The 23,609-nt window shown below is 45.5% G+C and overlaps 1 protein-coding gene across 9 annotated transcripts in view; it reads left to right on the top strand.

Moving 5' to 3' along the window:
- FRMD4A (FERM domain containing 4A) overlaps positions 1-23,609 on the top strand; it is a 357,044-nt gene that overhangs the window by 159,105 nt on the left and 174,330 nt on the right. For 2 of the 9 annotated variants that reach the window (XM_038154017.1, XM_038154018.1), the window contains exon 1: positions 22,945-23,224. The exons of 5 other annotated variants lie outside the window; for them this stretch is intronic. In XM_038154017.1, the coding sequence (XP_038009945.1) occupies positions 23,066-23,224 (159 nt within the window). In that variant the 5' untranslated portion in view covers positions 22,945-23,065. Of the gene's footprint in view, positions 1-555; positions 2,153-22,944; positions 23,225-23,609 lie in introns of those variants that run through there. 2 more of the 9 variants (XM_038154021.1, XM_038154019.1) reach the window with 2 other exon arrangements.

The raw sequence follows: 23,609 nt of genomic DNA, 5'->3' as shown, positions 1-23,609 counted from the left end.
AGCCTGATGGCTTACAGACAAATCTCCATGTGTCTAGTGGCTCTTTGTCCCCTCTAGTGGATAAATTTCTGTCTACAGAGCTGTTATTTCCATGAGCTGGACCTGCAGGAAGGAGAACATGCTTGCAGGAGTGTGAGAGCTCCTGGGGAAGAGGGCTGGTGTGGGCAGGAGATCCACCCAGGGCTGGATCGGGTGAACAGGGACACCTTTGCTGCTCTGCTCTTGTATGAAACACTCATCCCCGAGGTCCTGACTCTGGCATGACTCAGCTTTTATTCAGGAAAAGCTCCCAGCTAGGCTAATTGCTACCACCTTTGCCCTCTTTCTCCAGCAGTCAGTCCCCAGGGGCTCTGCTGATGGCTCCCCGTGGGAAATACCAGCCACTTCGTGCTTGACGAGGTAGGCAGGCTGTGAGTTAGCAGGGGGGGCACTAACTATCATTAAAAAAACCTGCAAGAAGCAAAGACCCCAACTGTACACCTATTCCACATAAAGAACCTATATAAGTCAGTCATGCTTAAGATATTTCTATCTTTTCCTGTCTCTTTCACTCTCTTTGGCAAGAGACATATGGAACTCATTATGAACAAAGGCCAATTGTTTTAATATTTAGAGTTTCCCACATCAAGCTGCAGTTTTGGGTTTTTTTTTCTTTGACTGCTTTTAATGCATGTACATATGCTCAGCAGATAGAGTTTCTCTTTTTTTTTATTTGAAATGGTTGCTTTAATGTCATGTCCCTAACACCTTCATCCCAGCTTTTGGACTTGGATCAAAACAAACTATTTTTAGTTTTGCATTAAAATGAGAACAATACATGGAGGAAAGGATTGGCTCTCCCAACTCAGCAGATTTTTGCTCTCCCAGCTAGACTGCTTCAAGGAAAAGGACATGGGCCAACATCTTTTCCATTTTACTGGGCAAATTCAGAGTACCACTAAGGAATTGCTGGGTTGAGAAGCTCCCACTTTGCCCACAATAACTCTAAACAGCATGTGAACCAATACCTCTAACAGAGTATGGAAATGAACACAACACCCAAAACACTTTCCTATAAAAGCACAGCATCATACCTGGCTGCTTTAGGACAACTCCTGGTCTTATAGAAAATCTGTGGGAAGGGGAAGTATTTCTCCCCTTTCCAAAGCATGTGTGTACAATTTAGAGGGTAAATAAAGTTTCAAAGTTTTCTAGCCTCTAAAGTGGTTTTATAAGAGAAAAAGAAAGAAGTAGACATTGAGAGTGACTTTGTGAAAGTAACACTTCACAATCACAGGCTGCAACATGATTATTTTTGTGAATGAGTACACACAGAAGCTGCAGGCATCACCCATCAGGCTGCCAGTGACGTAGATGTGAGTGGTACTGCCTGTTCTCTGTCCCCATGCATGTGCTGCTCTGTGCCACACAGAGCCTGGATCTGTGAGCCCTCAGTTCATCTGAGCAGCCCAGAGGAGCTGCCTGAGCCCTCTGCTCTGGCTCTGTGCTTTCCAGGATCTAGGAGGGAGGACTGTCTGAACCCAGGAATTAACAGTAATCTCTGCACCAGATGGTGATACACCAGATATTCTTTTTAAGGTGAACATGTGATCTACTGTACAGCAAACCAGAGGGGTCTGCAGTCACATGGCAAAACGTACAATAACTCAGATAGAGCTTTGATTAGACAACTGACCTGGTTACCATCTGTAGCAACAAGAAGCGGGCTTGACGTTTTTGGAACATTCTCCCCAGAAGCTTAATTCTTCCACCTCTATGGCACAGCAATCCTGCTGAGCAAACCACACTGAGAAACAGAAGGAAGCTAAAGATATGCTGCTTGAAGCATGTTGTTAAGGTTACAAGGCTTGGGGTTTCCTTTTTTTTATTTTTTTTTCCCATTTCCCCCTCCTTCTTTCAAACAAGCCGCGTCTTGACTCACATGGTCTGATGTGAAAACCCACTCAGCTATTTGATAGTTGGGAAATCTAGATGAGACTGTAAGTTATTTCGAGGGAAGGCTGCGTGTGCTGTGAACTCTCTCTCTCTCACACACACACACACGAGTTAGCTCTGCACTATGGTAGTACAGACAGCTGTGACTCCGGGTAGGACCCGAAGACTTTTATTCAAAATACCATATGGATCACTGAGGAGACGCAGTGTGGAAAGGGTAAGCCATGATTTCTTTGTCCTGAATGCATGCCCAGAGGATGAGGAGGGTACCATTTGATAGCAGTTGTCTGCCCTGTTAGTAGTCAGAGCTAACAGGGATTATGTCATGGTGTGAAGAAATTAACACTGGTGTGTGCCGTGGTAGGAATTACTGTTGGTGGGACCTGTGAGCTGATGAATGGGAATTAATACTTGTCAGGGGCTGTGTGTCAACTTAGAGTGGAAATTGGTGCCAGAAGGAACTGTTAGATAGCCTACAACAAATGTAACTAGTTAGAGACTCTGTGGCAATAGATGGGGTAATAATTTCTGAAAAAAAAGTAGTTTCAAATATTCAGTATTCACCGAGTGAGCATGATGGCATATGGCAACACTGACCTGTAGCAGTGGGGAGCAAATTAATAATAATAATAATAATAATAATAATAATAATAATAATAATAATAATAATAATAAATAATGTAAAATGAACACCAGAGGAAAGCTCAGGGTGGTGTGGAAGGGCTCTGTGCAAGTGAGCAGAGATGCAGATGCCCACCAGTGTCTGTCCCAGCTGAGCTATTCAGTGAGCACCGGTGGCAGTGAGGGCTCTGCAGTGCACAGGGTCCCTCCAATTGGTGCCAGCTGAGGTGACACCGCAGGGCTGTCCCTGGACAGCCAAGGCAAGGCTGCTGCTTTCATGCTGCAGCAGGAGTAGCAGGGGATCCCAGGAAAGCTGCAGTAGTGCCATTGATTAGTTGGAAGCACATCACCCAGCAGCAGTGCCCAGGGAAGCAGGGGGTCCTGACACTTTGGAGACTGATGGGCTGGCAAAGGAGCAGCAGCTGGGACAGGGGCTCGGCTCAGAGTGTGCTGGACACCCAGAGAGCACACACTGAGGGCACATCTGGCACACACCAGGTGCTTTCAGGCTGCCTTTGCCTGCTGAGCTGCCTCTGAGAGCTGGCAGGGGCAGCACAGCCCCCCAGGGGACAGGGACACCTTGCACACACACTCACAGCCCAGCTTGTCACTACTGATATCCCCAAAACAGTGGTCAGCTCAAAGGAACAGGCACCCTGTGCTCATTCCTGCCCACAGGGGTTTTGGGTTGAGTGCCCCACGGGTGGGCAAGGGGTGCTGCACTCACTGGTGGCAAGTGTAGAAGCTCTACAAGCCCAGAGTTGGTCCTTTAACCCAGGACAGAGGGAAGCCTTTGCTTCAGGCTTCTGTTTTGCTGAAAAGCAGTCTGGCTGCAGCTGCAGCCACCTGTGAGTTTACTTCAAGTCTGTTGCACTCAAAAAAAAAAAAAAAAATCTGCTTTGTATGTTTCAAACCAATTTTTTTTTTCTGCATTTATTCTTTCAAAAAGAGTGTAATTTCATTTAGACAAATTCCTTGGGTTTTGTTTAAGGAATATGAGAAAAATCTCAAAAATTAAAAGCTGTTCAAAAAATGTTTTGGTTAAACACAAAGGCTTTTTGTTGTTTGTTTTTCTTTCCCCTCCATTTGGCAGAAGAGAAAGCAGAATAACTTTGTGTCAACCTGAAAAATATTTCCTTTGCCTTTCCAGTCCGTCAAGCAAACCAAGGATAATCAATTACTCACACAGCTTTGGTCTGCCATTGTTTGATTGTGGGCTGTTGCTTTGGAGAGCATTCAGAAATGTCCCTCCTGGTAAATTTGGGCTTTGTGGCTCAAGATGCTCATTCTGAGGGGGCCCAGGGCAGACAGCCCTGATGTCTTAACCTGCCTTGGGTCAGGTTTTATTTTGTTCCTGTTCCCTGCCTGGCACTGCTGCCACTGCACCGGGGTTGGCATCTGGTGGTTTGCAGCTGCTGTTGCGAGTGTGGGGAGGCAGAGTGTGGTGTCCCCTTCCAAGGTGGCTTCCTGCAAGGTGGCAGATGATTTTTCATCCAGAGTGAGCTCTCAGCTGTGCAGGGCCACCATCCTCTGCTGCTGATGGCCACAGGGGGTCCCTCCCTGTCTGGAGTGGCTCGTGGTTTTATGCAGACTGTGCCTGAGGCTGAGTAGTCTAGAGACAAATCATAAAACCATGGAATGTTTGGGTTGGAAGGGACCTTAAAGATCCTCTCGTTCTGACCCCCCCACTGGGGGTAGGGTGCCACACTGCATCAGGTTTCTCAGGAAACCTGGCCCTGAACACTTCCAGGGGTGGGCATCCACAACTTCTCTGAGCAACCTGTGCCAGTGCCTCACCACCCTCACAGTAAATATTTTTTTCCTAACATCTAATTTAAATCTCTTCTATTTTAATTTAAAACCATTTCCCCTTTTCCTGTCACTATTTGAGAGACATATAACAGTGCAGAAAATGTGAGACCACTCTCATCCATGCATGCACATATCCCCTCTGGAAACACCTTATCCCTACTGACCTGCCTGACAGCAGCTGCCCGAGCCTTCGCTTTGCTCTGAGCCCTGGTCCATGTGATGGAGAGGTGTAAAAACCAGCAGCACTCTCACAGGGCGTTTCCAGGATATAACCCTTTGGCAGGGAGCAAGGCAGAGCAGGCAAACACCTTCAGAAGGTGTTGGAGAATGTTAGTTTATATAGGAAGCAAGAACAACTGCATAAGGATGACCAGCACTGCAGGAGACTTAACAGTGTGCGCAGACTTCACAGCTCCACACACAGCCCAAGTGACACCGTCAGGGGGGTTGTGTTGTTTTATTTTCACTCACATCCACAGTTTATTTCTCTCCTTCCCACTTCTTGACCTAAGGTTGAGGTAGTTTAGACTTCTCAGGCAAATGCTGGAGCCTTGCTTTAAGAGTTGCCAGAGAATTTGATGGGATGATTTTTGCAATCACTTCTTTCTTGTCCTGAGCCTCTGTCCTTGCTGCTTTTCTCTCTGCCTCATCACAGAGCTGCCTCATCAGGCATCTGGCCCATGAGGTTGTGGTCTGCCTGGCTGAAGGATGCATCATGTTCTTCCTCCCTGGAGCCCCCCACCAGCTAGAGCTGGCAGGGCAGATTCTCTGCACTTGGGGTCCTGAAGCTACCCAAAATCTGTTTCTAAGCTCAGAGACCATAAAATCCCACAGCAGCAGTGAAAGGGCCCAAAATACAGTCCTGAGTGAGCAGGTTTCACATGCAAAGACTGAGATGTGAGAGATCTGTGCAATGCATGGCAGAAGATAGGGCTTTACAAAGGCTTTTACAAGTCCAAGTGAAAAAGGGCATAGCTAAATATTAGTAGGTATGACAGAGCGACCACCAGACATGTCAGCTGAGGCAGAATTAAGCTTTGTGCTTTGTGTCACAGGGCACACCAGCAGCTGGTGTCAGGACTGAGGTATGAGTTGGGTTCATCTAATTCAATGCTGATCTCCATGAGATGTTTTCATCCTCTCCAGCACTTGGGATTGCCTTTGGGATCACTGCAAAGGCAGTCAAAGTACTGTGGGGGGCTGCAAAGGAGGACCCCTGAACACATTTTTGACTGATAATTACTAACTCCTTCCACTGCAGCCAGCTCTACTTTAACCAGCACATCCACCTTGGTTAGAAGACAACCCCCCTACACACCAAAAAAAAACCACCAAAAAAACCCAAACAAACAGGAAACATGAATCCCATCCCTAACAGAGCATTTCTCAACACAGAGCACTCCCCACCAGATCTTCCTTCTCTGGGTCTTCCTCCCCCAGCATGTTAAATATGCAGTCCGTTCTCCCTTTGCATTATTGATGTGAGACGGTTTGTGCCTCCCAGCTATGTTTATTATATCCATGTGCTGCAGATGTGTGCAAGAGGAAGATGAATAGAGTCCTGCTAATGTCTAACAAATGCCCAGCACCGTCCAGAGATCTCTTTCTGCTGCTTCAAGGCACTCACAAGGAAGAGCACAATTTACTCCTCTCCAGACATCACTGGCTATTTTCCATCCACAGGAATGTTTCTCACCACAAACACAAGGCATTGTTTTTTTTGAGTTAGAAAGCCCAGAGAAAACATGCAGCTTTCTTGTATTAAAAGGGAATAAGTCTGCCCTCTTTCTGCCTTTGAGGCTCAAAGGCTGGCACTACAGAGGCTGTGTAAAAAGGAAGGCCATCTCCAGGCAAAATGAAGTGCTGTAAGAAACTAATCAGGCTGGGAGAGGTCTGGCTGGAAAAGCCATTTAAAATTGGGTTTTGCAGTTTGTGCCCCAGCTTTAGGTCCCAGTTCTCAGCTATGGTAAATTAAAGGCCTCGTGCCCAGTTGTGTCAGTGGATGCTTGCAGCTCAGCAGGAATTTAGTCCAGATTGCTTTTTTATTTCTTGTGCTTCCAAAGAAGATAATTTAAGATTAAAATGCAGCCAAAGCCCCAAGCCACAGCTCCACTGTCCATTACACAAATGTAAATCTATACCAGCATGGAGCTGGGGCTGCTATTCACCTATGACACTTCCTCTCTGAATGGATATCCATGAACACTCACTCATATCATGACTTTAAAACACACCAGGCAAAGATAAATCCGTAAATGGATATTTATTGCCATTGAAAACAGATGGCAGAAGACAAAGCTCCCATGTTCTTATCCCAAGCTGCAAGCACGTTAAGAATGCAGCAGGAAACGTCATTCCTCCTATAAATAAATTTCTCTTGAGAAGAGAGAACCCAGGGCTGAAAAAAAGTCAGTCTTTCTGCTCTGCAGGCCAACTCCAAGGCAGGTTTTCCCACGCTACGCTGCAGCTTATGGTGACCTTTGCTTTTGGCTAGAGAGAAGATTGCCTTCAAGCAAACCCAGCAAAAGACTTCCAATATGTCTTGCTGCTGTACAAATTTTTTCTATTATTTTTATTTTTTATTACTTTTATATTTCTGAGCTACTGATTTTCTTTCTCTAGTAGACAAAGCATCATTCAGCATTCAGCTTGCTGCTAACCATTTTTCCAGCACGGATTCAAGAGCAGAGTGGTGAGAAACCTCTCACAGCGAGGGCTGGAGGGCAGGGTCCAACGGGGTGGAAGAGGCAGACCTTGCAGCATTCACAGGGGAGTGATCCTGGCCCGTGGAACCCTTGGTGCAAACTCTGTGAGTGATGCTGTGAGCACTCGCTCTGACACTGCGGCTCAGCGAGTGCTCCGAGGGAAGCTGATCTTCCCAGTTCATGCTATTTACTTGAAATCTCTTCCACTGGCGTGCAGGTCCTGCAGACCTTTGCTTAGCACCTGCACTGACATTTTTTGGATGGGTGTCTTACCTTGACAGCATCACTGCTGATCTGATAGACTGCTGAGGTGACAGCAGAGTTACTCAGATATCACAGAAAACAAACAAACAGTAGATATTTCAGTGCAGAAGTTGCCAAAGAAAGAAGAAAGACCTTGAAGCAAGGAACTCCTGTTGTCTTAGCTGTTTTCTGGAAGTTACTCAAGTCTCAAGGTGACAAAAAATTATTCATTGTCCCTGTAGACAAATAATTGTATCAAAAAAATGAATTAATAAAAGGCTAATCTTAAGTAGCAAAGCTGTCACCTATGTAATGTTCTGATATAATCACTTGTGACTGCCGAAACATCAATTTTATCTGCTTCATCTGAGCTTTATCTCTTCTGACCTGTTCACAAGTATTTTGGAGGAACTGGTTTAATTTGAACTCTACCTAGACAGATAAATGCTTAGTGCACCTCTCAGGTGTCTGGAAGTTATAATATTTTGTGACACTTCTAAAAGGTGTAACAAATCTAAACAGACTTCTCTGTGAAACGGATCAGGAGCTGTGCCAGACTTCATCCCCCCAAAATGCATGCAGGTTAACAGTGCAAGAGGTAGGAGCATGGCAGAGGCTAATGGATAGTGACTGGTGAGCTCTGAAGAATTTGGAACCAGGATCCTGCTCAAATTGGCTTTCAAGTGGTTGGAGCTTAATTGAATTATCGAACGCTCTCAAGGCCTGGAGACCTCACGAGCAGAGGTTCTGCTTTGAAATTTCCAGTGCTTCAGATTCTTATTTTGATGAGAAAATGAAAAGCTTTTTTTCATTACAAATTGGCATTTGTTGCCTTCACATTGGCCAAGCCCTGGGATGGAAAGGCCAGGGGACAGGGCAAGGGCAAGCCTGGGGACAGAGGCTGGGAGCCAGAAATGAGCCAAATGTTTTGGATTCAGGTGAAGGGAAGGGGGGAATCATGTGAATCCAGTTATAAAACTTCAGAGGGGATGGAAAGACTCCTCTGGTTCCTGGATCCTTTCGGCTAATAAGCCTGCTCAAATGGCTTTTCCAGGCAGCTGATGCCATGATCACACTCCCAGCAGCAGTCCCAAGATCACACAGAGGAGCTGTGATGGTTCAGTACCAGGTTAATTTCCCTCGAGGTGGTGACCTGCAGCCCAGAAGGCAAGAACTTACCACCCCAAACTGAAGGTTCCTGGAAGGGCTTTCCGGTTCTGAGACTCAGTTTCTTGCAAAGTCAGCCAGCGATAGATAATGCAAAGTGGCAGTTTGGGTGGTTGAAATACCCTCCAACCTGTCCCAAACCAAACTCCTAGTCCTAACTCATCTTCTAGCCAGGACTTATCCCTGGATAAGACGTGCCTTCAGCTGGGTTTTAAAGTCCAGACACAGAAAGTTTTCAGACTTTTCTATCAATTCCTGATCTGTACAGGGGATTGCTTGAATGTTGCTTCAACAATTTCCAGAACTAACAGCATTTTCAGGGCATCAAGTAGAAAGTTCAACACATGCCTTCTTCCACTTCTTAACTTCTTCAGTCTTTTCATTCATTTAAGTCAAGATAATGTACAGTGTTTGGGGAAAAAAAAATCAAAACAAAACAGTGGATGAGCAGCACATTTACACTTCACAGATCTTTTCCATTTTCACTCTAAAGACTTCTTTGGTGCAAACCAGACACCAACACAAGCCTCTTAAACACCAGCAGTGACTTCAAGTGACGCTCACAAGCACCAGGGACCTCCCCCCCCAGCCAGTCTGATGGAAATCATGGAAAAGGCTGCTCTGACCAAGAGGGAATATGTTGTGTAGGTTCCTATTTTGCTGACTCAGTTCCTGTTTTGCTGACTCAAATTCAGAAAGCTGGATTGAGATTTCCAACACGTTTCGAAACTCATGGCCAAACTTTCTGTCTGAGCTTAGCTTATTTCCTGGAGAAGTTTATATTATCCTCATTGTCTCAATAATTTCTAATGGCTTCAAATAAATAGTGATTTTTCATTCCACAAGGAAATGAATATGAATGAGTCCTACACTTTAATTTTTATTTTATTTTTTGGGACCAAAGTTTCACTCTCCAAATTGTATAGACATGGAGTGCAATTTGTCTCCACTTGCCAAAGATACCACATGAGAAGCTTCTGGACTGCAAATGAGGCCATTTAGTCACCCTCACACTCTCTACAATCCAGCTGTATTTCTGGAACATATTTACAAGGTGCAATTAGGGTTGTTTATGCTTTGAAATAAATGAGCAAGTTTCTTAACTGAGGTTGAAAATCATTTTAGTTTCCAGTACTCCTGCTATAAAAGCCACCAATCTTGGTGAGGTGGGACCATGGATATCTATTTTCTCTCCAGGCTTTGCATCAACACAGATTAGGTTGATTCTGTGTGAAATAGGTAAGGACTGATAACCTGCAATTAATGTTGGTGCAGTAAGCATCTACCCTTTGGGGATCTATGTGCAGAACAAGCACCATCTCACAGTTTTACTATTTTAGTTCAGTACAGAAATCTCGGCAAGTGCAAATCAAATCAGCCTTAACTCAAAAGCTCCTGCCACAGGGAGTTTCCAACCTGCCAGCTCCCAACAGATCAGTTGGGAGGATGAGATGAGTTTTGGAGAAACTCAGCTAAGAGAGATTAAAGGTAGGGATTGGTGTTTTTACTAATGTGTTCCTCATGTCAGCTTCCTTCCAATCGTACCTTCTTTCAGCTTGCATCTACAAGTTCATTATGAAACTGTAGTAGTTTTTATTACTGTTTTAGGACTCTTCAGTAGTCAAAGAAAAGACAGTAGTGTGTGTCTTCTGGTGACAACACCTCCCAATATCTTCAGAGACAATTTTACATGGGATGAGTTGGCCTTTCCAGTTACAGGACAGAAGCACAGTGTCTGCTCTGCGTGTTTAGTCCTGGGGAGCAGCTCCTGATGAGGCATCTGAGCTCACCCAGCTCAGATGGCCCTGTGAATCTTCAGTTATCAGCCTAGGGCTTGGCCCGGGAAGCCCTGCACTGCCATAGCTGTGAGAATCTTGCTTGTCCTTGGAGGAGAATCCTAGGGGGGCATATGCACTGCAAAACATATGGGTTGCACCCCACTCCAAAGAAAATATGAATCTGTATTACATAGTTCTGCTTCCTTATTGCTGTGGACCACTAGAAGATCACCTGAGTTCCACCAAAGCTAAAATGTGTGTCATAAGAGCAGCAATACTGCACTTGTCAACAGCATTGTCCACCAAGTTGAACCACGGTAGGTTTAGACTGGATACAAAGGAAAATTTGCTGACTGAAAGGTTGGTCAGGCATTGGAACAGGCTGCTCAGGGAAATGGGGGAATCACAATCCCTGGAAGAGTTCAAAAGACTGTGGATGTGGCACCTGGGGACATGGTTTTGTGGTGAGCACAGTGGTTCCGGGTTAACAGTTAGGCCTGATGATCTTAGAGGTCTTTTCCAATCTTAATGATTCCATGACTCTACTGCATGACTCCAGCAGACACAGGGCAGGTACCAAGCAGCAGAGCCCTGTGCTCCAGCCAACTCTCTGTGTCCTTGAGGCTGTGTCTACACAAACAGTTGTTCAATTTTTAAAAGATTCTGTTTGAGTCTTTCTGGGGAGGTGGGGTGTGAAGGGGGTGTCCTGTTGCTCACTGTTTCTTTTGGAGACATCTGTCTCCAGAGACCCTGAGGAATATCTGAAGATGCTCTGAAGGACAGATCCATGACCATATTCTGGAACAGTGTGTTCAGGCTGTGGGCACCAGGAGTAGATGATTGAGATTGCACCAGTGGCTTGATAAAGGGCCAGATACCTCACCTGAGAACAGAGCAGCTAGGGAGGTACAAAAGGAACCAGATCCTCTACTTGCACCCTCTCCAAATGCCCCTCCTTCTTTGCAGGATAGATTTAATCTGGCATTCAAAGAGATATGTGTCTCATGTCACTTTCTCTGCATAAATGCCTGTATTTAATCTATCTGTAAAAGATGCTGAGGTTTGCCTGGGTGAGAGCACTGTGGGATGCTCAGGGGAAGAGCACAGATCAGTGAGCTCCCCTGACCGATGTGATCCGTGAGAAACTGCCTCTACTCAGACGGGAAAATGTCATTGTCCTTTTTGTCCTCCATAGTAATTCAAAAAAGCTCTCCAACATCTTGCTTTTATTAACCCATTTGCTATAAATTCTATAGGCACAGTACACCTCTTACTACAAGACCTGTCCTGCATGGGTTGTAATATTATCCATGATGCTTTGGAGCATCTTAGGAAGCTGAATGGGGTTGGCATCAAATAACTTTCTGTCTTTCAGTCTTCTCTTAATGCACCTGCAGACAGGGGAAGGAGGATGATCAAGGCTAAAACCCTACAGGAAGTTTATCCTCATTAAAGGTCCAGATTTTCACAAAAAAAAAAAACCAAGAAAAGTGAATTGCCAATATTTCACAGGCTCTCCTTTCCTCAGAGCTGACTTCAAAGCTGTTACTGTTGCCTGAGGGCAGAGCCTGGAGTTCCCAATATTTGAAAACATCATCCAAGAAAACCTGTCAAGGCCAATATGATAAACAGGCTATTGCAAGAGGGGAGTTTGGCAAACCTACACCACAATTTAAAATTATTCCTTATAATACATTGGACTTTACATATTACAAGGCTCTGCAGACATTGATCCTCTGCAGACCTTTGCAAGACCCAGCCAGTGCTGTTGCTCCCACTTGGCAGCCAAGGTACTTCCAGGGTAGAAGCCCAAGTGAACTGCCAACACCCTGCAAATCTGGGAGTGTTGGATGCAGGATCAAACCTCAGGGCTCCCATTAGATGGAAGTGCAGATCCACACCCCCTTCCTCCCTCTCCAGCATCTCTCCACCCACCTCCTGCCTGCAAACCACACCAGAGACTGGGAGGAGACTTTCTAATTTTCATAATTCCCACTCTGAAATGTTGGAAAGCTTCCTTTTTCCATCCTGGACTTGGTTGTAATGCAGGCATTGTGTATCGTCCCGTAAACTTTCAAATGCACCAATAGTGGCAGTTTCCTGCAGGAGAAAAAGGGTTTGCTTCAGTTAAAGCAAGTGGGAACCTGGCCAAGAAGAGTCATAAAACCAGAGGATGCTGATTTTTAAAAGCACAGTTATGTTAGTGCATTCCAGTGCATCCAATCAGTCACCAGAGAACATTTAAAGTGTCCTTGGGGCCAACCTCTGGCTTCTGGGAAGGTGTCAGGGGAAAGACAATCAGGCTGATGCCAGTGGATGACCTAGCCCCTCTTCCTGACAATCAGTCACAGCAGACTTTGTGCTGCTGGCCAGGCTCTGGGTTGCTCAAGTATTTTGAAAATGTTTCATTCCTGAACTTTGTTTCATATGAATCCATGGATGCTGTTATCCACCCTAGACTGGAAGGGAAATTGCTGAAAGATCCAGAGCAGAGCCAGGGTGTAGGCAGCATAAATGTTTTCCTGCAAAGGCCAAGGGACACCATGGGGTCTCTGAACATCCCTTATAGCACTCAGCACTAGTGTTTTTTTCTGAAATCAGCACCTTTTTCCCCAGGAGTCCTCTATGTTAGGGGCTCAGGGTGAAAGAACCTCATTTTAGAGGGAAGGGAGCAACACATTTCTGAAATCACTGCCTTTTAGAGAAATTGCAGATGGAAACTCACAAATCCAGACACCGTGAATCATGTGAAGATGAATCAGGCATCTTGTGCAGCCCAGGGTATCTCCCACCTCAGTCTTGCACTCAGCCTCTGTCCTGTCAGGTCAGGACTCTGCAAGGAGAGACTGCAGGCCTGACCTCAAATTCCCTGGGCAGCAGCCTCTGAGAAACCTTCTGTTGTTTCTGTTTCATAACGATTGCCCACTGGGGAGGCAATGACCAACTCTCCCTCCCAGTTCCTAGCTTGCAAAGCCAAGAAATACCAACATGAAAAGGTCCACATTCTCTTATCCTGGAATGAACTGACCAAGTCTGGTCACACAGGGACAGAGCCCAGAATACCATCTCCATGGGCTTTTCTTTCCCATGACAAGTTTCCCAATCAGAGCTTGAATAAACATTAGGTCATCACCAATTTATAATGGCAGAAATTTATGTCTCTCTTGATCACATTTTCATAGAAGAAGAAATAAGCTTTCGTTCTTGCTGTTCTACCCATATCTTAATCATTCTCTGACAAAACCAAACACACTGTTTTGAAATCAAACAGATTCACAGAGGGTGTTCCCTGCCCAGGCAGTGATTCTGGTCTGACTGCACCACTGCCGTGTTCTGTGTTGATTTTGGTTGGCTTCAGACATAAATCTTCCCAACGACCATTTTCTTAGTGCACAGAATAAGAGCCCCATTGTTACAGCAATGATGCATTTGGGACTCATCTCCATTGCTCTTTAGACCAAGGCAGACACTTAATGGGGCAGTTCTCATAGCTGAGTACCCTTTTTCATCTCCTTTTCGTGATGGAGCAGAGTAGTCCCATGTACCGTACCTGGGGAAGGTTCTTGCTCTCTGTCCCCTCATCTTGGTAGAGCAATGGCTTGGAGGAGTGTTTATATTGAGATCTAGGCAAAAGCACCACAACAGAAATGCAGTCATTTATGCTTCTCCTGAGTCCAGAAATAAATGAAATGAGGTGAATCAGGACCAACTTTAAGTGCCTGGTTCTCACAGACCAACACCTCGACGTGTGGAGGAAGTTTTCCCTGGCTTTGCAAGGCTGTGGCGTGGCTCTGTCACTTGATTCCTGTCTGTGACAAGGCTGAACCACGGCTGTCAGAGCCCTTCAGAGGCTCTTGCTCAACCCACATGTGCATGGCTTATCGGGGCATTGGAGCATGCACTGCTGGTGCTGTCTGTGGGTGCAGGCAGTGGTGCAGGGACCAGGGCCAGCCTGTTGTCCTGGACAGAGGGGGAGTGGGAGCCAAATCAGGGCAGCACAACAACACAAATAATAAATTCAGATCAAAAGACCTTCAGCACCATGGGAGCTTCGTGTCTGGGTGGAGATCCTGCTGGAGGTCTGAGCTGCATCTGGAGCTGGGGAGGGTGTGGGGGACCTACAGGAGAGGACATGGTGGGGCATTCCAGGCTGACATGGAGGGCCTGGTGGAAACTGCCCAGAAGAAATGAGGGCAGTCTTGCATGTGGTTCAAAGAGGATTGCATGGGTAGAATATATGGCTCTAAGCAACAAAGTAGTGAATTTATTTCAACCACATAGAGCTATTCAAGTTGTGAACAACATTAGCTGGGTTTTGATCGGTCCTTTTTTTCTGAGCTACTGTGGTGCTTGGGCAGAACTTCCAAGTTCATCATTCTCCTAAAAGTTCCTATATTTGTTTTCCTTAGACTCGAGACTTCTTTTTAGAAAGAAAATCTGCCATATCCTTCAGCTGCAAATGATTTAATAGCTCTTGGCTTTGTGTGATCTGAATATTTTCTTGTTCTCTTGCTTTGCAGCTGTGACCTACTTAATTACAAGCAGGAAACAAACCCCAGAATCATTAGACTTTCTGCCTGGCTTGAAGAAGGGGAAAAAAATAAAAATCTTATGTTGTTAAATACTAGGATGTCCTTCTTAATAACAGGAAGTCAAGCTCCAGATAGCAACAGTGAACATTTGAATTCTTTGTGAATCAAGATAAGAACAGCAAAGAGCTTATGGGTTTTATTTTTTACGGCATGGATGTTTTGGGGGCAGGGGAAATGACAGCCGCTTCTAACAGCCAAAATGGGAATGAGTCATAAATTTCTAAATCAAGAGCGTAAATCCTCTTTGTTTTAAGTTCTGAACAGCCTCAGTCTGCTCTGTCCACAGAGACAATGAAGTGACTGACTTGCTGCTTCGATCCGGCAGCGTTCGATCTATTTTATCCTCTTTTCAGGAAGCACGAGCAAACAAGCCAGACAGTGAGTTGGGATCCCCCATGGCAAACCATCAGGTTGGAAGACAGAGATGGGAAAGTTTGATTAACTTCTCTCCACCTCTGCAGGAGTGTGGGCTACTATTTATACCTCCTGAAACTCAGAACCCCATCTGGAAATGCTGGTGTGGTGGAAGCTGTAGAAAGCAGTCAGAGAAAAGGAAGGCCAGGACTGCCAGCCTCTGAGACTGGCTGTCCCACACGGGCACTTCAGCCCTTCTGTCCCTGCTTATCACAGCCCTGGTGGCACCTCAACAGTACAAATCTCCCAGTGCATCATGAGGCAATAGAAGCTGATGTTTGCTCAGGGTTTTAAACCAACCAGCAACAGAAGTGCAAGTTATCCTCTTCTGTCAACTGTGCATGCATTATCAGTGCAGGTGGCATGGATCCAGCACTGTCCTACAACAAATGGAGATTTTCCATTAGCAGGAGCCACAGGGGTCTGCGTTTTGGGAGCAAACAGGGTAGAGGTCAACTCTTAAGCTCTACGGAGAAGGTCTGACTGGTCCCAGCTGGGGAGATATTCTCAGCAGGAAAATCTGCTCCAGTACAGAAATCCCCCTCTGTTGACTCCTGCATTTCCCATCTGCAGATGAATTGTGCTGTGGCAATGGGCACAGCCAAAGAGTCCCCTGTGATCCAGCCCCCGTGCAGATGCCATGAGTGAGTGTGCAAGGGTGTGCACACTCAGGGTGTTGTGGTTTTAGCAGCCCAGTGGGGACATCCCCCTCCTCCATGGCAGCCTCCCTGCACACACTCAGCATCACCTGGATATCTACAGCACTACTCCCACAGGCAGCACACACGTACATAAGCAGTCTTCACCTCAGGGAACATTTATTTACCCACAGTTATGCTCATTTTGATAAACAGCGTAGGAGCTTTCAACACAGAGGGTATATTATCAGCCCAAGATATCTTAAGTACTTCTGATTTTTGCTGCATAACTCCCATGGAACATGACCAGTTGGCTTTCTAGAACACTCATTTACTTTTTAATGTGAAACAGTTCCCCTGAGATTTCATATCACCTGACATATGACACTGAACTAATCTACTGAGGAAATGGAGACCCATAAAACTATGTGACTCTTCTAATGTTGCTCAAGAAACTGACAGCTTTTCTGGAATAGGACCAGATTCCTCCTCATTTTCACTCTGAAGGTTATATTTGACCCGCTTATCTTCCTCTCCGTCCACTGACAATTACATCCTAACCAGCAGTATCAGTATTTACTAGTAATGATTTTTTATAAGGAGCATTGGAATAAATTAAATATGCATTCTTTATTTTAGGCAGGAAGAGGCTGTCCAACCCATAAGTAAGATCAAACATGAGAAATCTGGACTGCTGATTTTCTAAAATATGTTCCCTTTGCCCTCCTTCTTTCTCACCCTTGTCTGTGAACAGAAAGGACTTTGTATCAGTCATTGAAAGCAGTGAGTGTTGCCACTGGGTCTGAATCAGGCAGATACTTAAATATATCTGCAGGATAAGTTGCAAGAAAATGTTCTGCTGCAATGGGCCATTTGTGCTGTGTGTAGGCTTGTTTTGCATGGACAGCAAGGCTGCCCTTCATTAAATTATCTACCGTGCCATAGGGCAGAACTGCAGACTGGCTGTTTATGACCCACCAGATTTGTCCTTTCTCACAGGCAAATAGTGCCAGTTAGGGGCCACCTGCAACATGAAAAAGTGTGTCTTCCAAACCACAGCCCTCAGCCAAGGCCATTGGGACAGCCTGATCATCACCCGATAAAGGGTGAGAAGCACAAGATAAATATATAATTTAAAATTATATGAACACAGATGTAACCTCCCATAAAGAATCATAGAAAGGTTTGGGTTGGAAAGGATCTTAGTAACCATCTAATTACAGCCCTCAAAGGCAAACACTTTCTCCAGTCACCAAAGGAGGAAGCAAAAGCTTGAAACAAGAAGGGTGTAACTGCACAAGTGTGTGACTTCTTCTGTGGGCAGTCAGGCATGTTTGATCCTCAGTCTGGGATTCAGTGCGCACCGGATGGGCACAGGCACAGGTTTGCCTCAGGTTTGTATTATTTCACCCCTGAACCTTGTCAGAGGCTATTTTAGACGTGGGTGAATAACATGGAAGGAAAACAGCTCGGCTGCTGGATGAGCTCTAGGCTGTTCCCTGTTCATACATGCCTCGCAAGCAGGGTGTGATTTTTTTCTGTTTTCTTCTAGCCAAAAATAATTCTCCTGAGCATTTCTGCACATGATAGCAGAGAGCAGGGTGAAGATGAACCTTGTGGTGCTGGGCATGTGCAAGCACGTGCTGCTGTGACTGGAGAGCCTGGTCACAGTGCCCAGCAGGATCAGAGTTAATCATAAGCTTGGGTTTCCAAAGTGAATAATCGTATTTAAGATCTCACCATTCACTTTCTGTGGCTGTTCTGCACTATTTCCTTAATACATTGTCCTGACCTACATCCCCTCCTGCAGACTCATTCACCACAGCATCCATGGAGAAAGAGGATTGAATAGCAAATCTCTGCACAATCTCTTTCACGTTTCTGCATAGCAGAAGCGAAAATCACTTTAGCTGGTGGAATATTAGGGACAAGTACAAGCCCAGCTTTATAGGATTCACCTACTTTTAAACCTTGTTAAATCACTAACACAACTTACTTTAGGAAATGAAATGTGTATGATTTGAGGAGATGACATACTCTCCTGTGTCAGTCAATAAAAATCTCTCTAGAGTGAGGACACGAACAGCCTGACACAGACGGAGCTGCTGTTGGCATAACGATAATACTTAGCACTACCAGAGCACTTTACATTTTCAAAGAGCTTTAGAAGTGTTATGATCAAGGTGGATGACTGGAATAGTAAATTTTCATTCTGTTATTACTGTGAAGCAGCAGTTCATTTCATTATGGAACATTTTAGGCCATATGGACTCGTGAGAACATCTAGAGGAAATTGGCCAGGATTTCTGACTCGCGACATTCATCCTAAAATGCAACCAGCAGGGAAGTCTTCAGCTTCTTGAATTTTCTCTGCAGGAACGTTTAAGGGCTATCAGCAGTGGCAGACCAGGGGAGCCAGGGAGAGGCTGTTCATATCTGTGGTTTTGGAAGCACGTGGAAGGTGAGAGCTGGGAGGTAACTGAAGCAGTGCAGGCACTCATATTTGCATGGGGCAGGAGATCTTTGAGCCCTTCCAAGAACAATTGCTTGTCTAGAGGTTCCAGAGATGTGAGCTAGGGGTGTTTGTGCCTCCTCTACAAGCCTTTAAAGGCTCAGGTATGATCATTGTCCAGAAGTTGTGGCCCAGCCACACTCAGGTCACAATTTTATACCAATCCAAAATTAATGCAGGGCCAACTCTTAGCTGATCAAAGCTCTCAGCAGACCCAGTATGGATGACATCCACACTTTATTTTCACTCCTCTTAAATTTGGCAGAGTTTCCTCTGCCTAGAGCATATATGCTACACAATAGCTGTCAAGGTCTCAGGATTTGCTTTTTCAAATGAAATGCCATTTCCAGATCCTTTTAAAATGCTTGTCTCAAAGCCTTCCTTATACAAAGAAAGTACAAAAGTACAAGACATACAACTAATAATAGAAGTACAACTAATTGCAGTCCTTGCACTCCAGAAAGCTCCCAAATGGACACAGAGAAACCCACTGTGATCCCTCCTTGGGTGACAGGAAGGTCACATGTCAGGGGAAGGACAAAGAAGCCCAGATGAGTCAGCATGAGGGATGACAGCACCTTGACTTGGGTGGAAGCAGGGCACTCAGAGACTCAGGTTTTCAAGCGGATTTGGTGCACAATGACCATATGAAAATCTTGGGGGACTCTGTGGTACAGTTCAGCTACAGGAGGGAGGTCACTGCTGTGAGTCCCCAGCGAGTGCCCTGGCTCTGCCTGGGCACCTGTGAAGGGAGAAGGGTGGCTCCTTATCCATGTTGATACCTTGGCAGCAGGACATCCCTGAACTGCTCCCATCGTATCAGACACAAAAATGATATGCCATTAAGGCACAAGGATAAACTTGTCACCAGTTAAATACCTCAAAACAGCATCTTCAACATAAGAAAGCACAAAGCTGCAACATGAAAGGGGGACTCTGGGCACAAAGATCTGACAACATTAATCCTCTTTACACTGTATAGAAATAAAGACCAAAAAGGACCCTGAATTTGAAATAGAACCTAGAAGACCATATTGGGCTGGAGCTACAGGGACCACAGGGGCCATGTGTGGAGCAGAAACAGGATGTTTCTGGTATGTCTATGGCAAACTCAAAGGAAACTGCCTCCCACCATGCAGGTCTTTCTTTCAATGCACCCAAACACATCCACACCCATCAGAAAGTTGTGGGTAGAGGTTTGCTCTAGAGCATGATGGAGAGAGATGCTGAACTGCTCTTTCCAAGGCCAGAACATAGAAAGGTGAACACAGACCCATCTCTCAAGCTCCTGGTGCAGGTGGCACCCACCTACGCCCGTGCGTGGCGGGGCTTTGCAGGGTCTGCAGAGAGGAGGAGCTGCCTGCAGGGCTTGGGATGGGAAATCCACCTCCAGCCTTCAAGCCCCAGTGACAGTCCCATGAAACAATGCAGCAGCTCAAGGGGGTTGGTTTTTTGCTTTTTGTCAAGGGAAGTAAGGAGCTATTTTTATACCCTAGTAACAGCCTTTGGACTGTCAGTAAAACGTGGGAGGTTTCATAGTAAATGTTTTGGCTGACATTTTCTCAGAAACAGCAGGAAATAATCAGTGCATAATTAGAGAGGAAAAGACGTGCAAATGTCTATAGACCTCTGTAGAGCTTAAAGGGCTTTTTTTCCCTAACTGACCTTAGTGAAGGTGAAGCTGAGCATGTTTTGTACAATTATAAGATGATTTAACAGAAATTCGTCAAAGGGTACACCAGTGGAAGAGCCAAGTTAATAATTCTCAGTAATTTTTTCTCCTCTCTTCTGCCGTTCCCTGTTGCAATAACCTCTTCTGACAAATTTGGGTAAGAAAGAGCCCATTCTGTGGCGTCTTGCTTGAAAAGAGCTCCCGTGGTGGAGTATCCCTTGACTCTAGAGGGGATGGGCTATCTTTGCCTGAGAAACCTCCACAGTTGCAATTCCCTTGTGTCCTGCAAGGTGGGTTGAGCAATCTGTACTCAGACAGCTTTTACCCTCTAAAAAACGCTACGTGTCGGGTCAGCAGGAAAACCTCCACAGGAAACCAGACAATCTGCTCTCATCATGAAGGTAAATCTATCCGCTGAAATGTTCACTGGGCCTTCTCTAGACTCAAGTGACTCCTAAGGAGACTGCTCCAGTCTATCAGTTAAATAAATACATAGGAGAACTGTTTTCAGAAAGTCTGATTATGTCATCAGCCAAGTGAAAGGGCTCCTTCAGAGCTGCCCTCATCTGTTGAGTAATTACCGAGCTGGGACAGGGGCTGAAAATCTCCTTTCAGCCATAAGGAAAGACTTGATGCACATATGGAGCAGCTAATTTTAAAACTGTGGTATATCCTCCATTTCCCCTCCTCTCCTCTTTCCACAATACCAAAGGGGTTAGGTCACATCCCAAAGCAATCACTTGCTGTGGTTTCTTTTCCCCCCTCTGTCTTCCTTTATCAAACACATTTCTTTTTTTTCCTCTCTTGTGCTCCCAGGCAGCAGAGATCTTGTATATCAGGCTGTAGCCTGAAGAAGATATTGTCTGTATAGTTATATATATATATATATATATATATATATATATATTCATTTCTTCCAAATGAGGCTTTATAATGGAGATGTTCCTGGTCCTTTGTCTACATTCCTGCTAACAGAAGCAGTGTGCTACCAAGTTTAAAGGCAGGAAAATAACCAAGAGAGGATGAGCAGAGGGAGATTACAGCAAAGGCTGGGCACCAAGAAAACAGGCAAGGACAGGGAGAGAAGGAAGGAAAACTGCACTTTGCAGAATGAATAGCTCCTAACAAGTTTAAAGGAAACATTATTACAATTTTATTACCATATTTTATGAAGCTGCTCTAAAAACGAAGTCCTGAAGAAGCAATTAGGCTGAGAACATGAATTTTGCAGCTGTATTTTCCTGGCCCTCCACCTGCCCTGTCAATGAGCTGACGAGTGTCCTTGTGCCATTATCATGTGATGAACAGCTCGCTTCATGTCCTTCAGTCCTGAAAGAACAAAGCATGGATGGGGTCATGGTGGGACAGACCTAGAGAAACCAGCAGATATTAATATTCCTGCTTCTTCCCTATTCAGGGAGTTGAATCAGGGAAGATGTTGAGGCTTTTTGGAAAAGATGCCTTCTCACTTGGGCTAAACCAGCTGGTTTAGGAGTTCAGTGCATGCAGGTCCTTCATGATTTCAGCTCAAGCTGTGCTGCCTACCCCTCTACAAAGTGCGTCCTAGGAAGAGCCTCCATGTGGGCATTCTCCAGCTGACTCCTGTCTGCTCCCTCCAAATCCTGTGGCCTTTTTGCACACATTCCTCTGAAGGGAGAGTAAAATGAGTGGAAAATAGCATGGACAGGCAGCTGTCTCCAAGGGCGCTGGCTTGCACTGTGCCTTTGATAAAAATATTTCCAACCTCAGTTTCCCCACCTGGTGATTAAATAGGAAGAAGAAGCACTCGTTGAATTTAGTTGGAAAATGTCTTGCAACTTAGCTCCATGATTTTGTGGTGATTTACCTGAACTGCAAAATCTTCATCTTGATAATGTATTTTTGCCCTCACTGGACCACTTCCCTCAGCTCAACTCATCACAGATGTTGACAGTATTGAAGTCTCCACCCAGACAAGCTGCTCCTGCAGGGAAACAGGCAGGGAACTGATCTCTTCTCAGCACTTATTTTAGGAAGGGATGCCAGGAGTAAATCTTTGTATCCATAGCCCAAAAAGGGTATTTTGGCATCCAGTTCTTCTGGAACTTCCTCCTGGGCTTGTTCAGATGAGACCCACCCTTATGAATGCGAGCTAACCAAAGGTTAAAAATATCTCCTCATCAGCTGAATCAGACTGATATTAAAAGGCCATCAACTTTCAAAAATAGCACCCCTTGGATAAATAAGGTGCTTTGCAGACAGTTGCATAATTCTCATGTAAAGATTAAGTTCCCTTACGAGTTCAAAACATAAAAAGGCTCCAGAAAAGACAGCTGGGTGGGAAAAAGAGTGGAGTGTAACTGTGCAATGGTGAGTTAACACACGAAACAAAAGGATGAAATGTTGCATGTGGCAGAGCTGCCTTCTCAGATGCTCTTCGGGAGTGTTTGAAAGAGTTAAGCCCAATAGTGGAATGTCTTGGGAATGCTGGCAGACGGAGAGTGAGCAGCTTTTTTCTTCCCTCTGGATGGAGTCCCAGGACTGAGCATGCAAAGTGATGACTTTGGATCCGAGTTTGCTTCTTGGGTCTGCAGCGGAGAGCTGGGAAGTGATGCAGTGTTACCAAGAAGTCCTTTGCAAGGGATGTGCAAATGCCTTCCTAAGTCAGGAGAGGTATTTTTACCTCTTCCTTGCTCATCCTTGGGTGCAGCAGGACTCGCTCTGAGAAGATACACAGAGGGAGAAACCACATCCTGAAGGGCGTATGCAAAGGGAGAAAGACACATCCCCAAACAGTTTATTTTGGCTGCTGGTTTTTGTTGTCCGTTTTGGTTTGGTGGTTTGGTGGTTTGGGGTTTTTTTTTTTTTCCCCTTTCTTTTCGTTCTTCTTTGATGGAAATTTCAGTGACTCTTTAACCTTGCAGTTCATAAGGCGCCTTGGGATTAGCTGGTTGCCTCGGAGCAGGGAATCTGGGGTGATTCACACAGGCAGCTGGCATGGCTGCTGTGCTCTTTGGCTTTGAGGATCTGCTCTACAGCTGGGACAGCCTGGTGTGGAGCCTGACGTCCCGCGCTCTGAGGACTTGCCGCTTTGGGAACCTGAGGGTGCTGCAGCTCATGCTGAAGCCATGGTGCATTTCCAGAGACGTTTATCAGGTAGGGTAACACTACACCAGGCCAGACCCCCAAACCTCAAGGCTGAAGGGGAGAGACCCCCTGGGAGTCTCACAGGGTCCTGTCCTGTTCCTGGCAACCCCTTTGGGTCCTACACAAGCGGTGGGACAGAGGGGACGCTGTGGGCAGGGGAGGTGTGGCAGGAGAAACATTTTTTGGTTTGGAGGATGGTGATGGGGTCTCCTATGGTGGAACACAGGTCCAAACTCTCCTTCCCACAGAGTGGGGGGGGGGGGGGGGGGGGGAATAAATGAAAGCAAATTAATGTTCTATGTGCTATATCCCCTTTCCTTGAACTTTATATTCATAAGTACAACTTTAGTTTTTCTGCATCCTAAGGCTGTCCCTACAGCTGCACAGGAATAAT

Source organism: Motacilla alba, chromosome 1A (assembly GCF_015832195.1).
Source record: "Motacilla alba alba isolate MOTALB_02 chromosome 1A, Motacilla_alba_V1.0_pri, whole genome shotgun sequence".
NCBI classification, from domain to species: Eukaryota; Metazoa; Chordata; class Aves; order Passeriformes; family Motacillidae; genus Motacilla; species Motacilla alba.
Note: the sequence above shows the minus strand (reverse complement) of the source record. Positions and strands in the feature narration are given on the sequence as shown.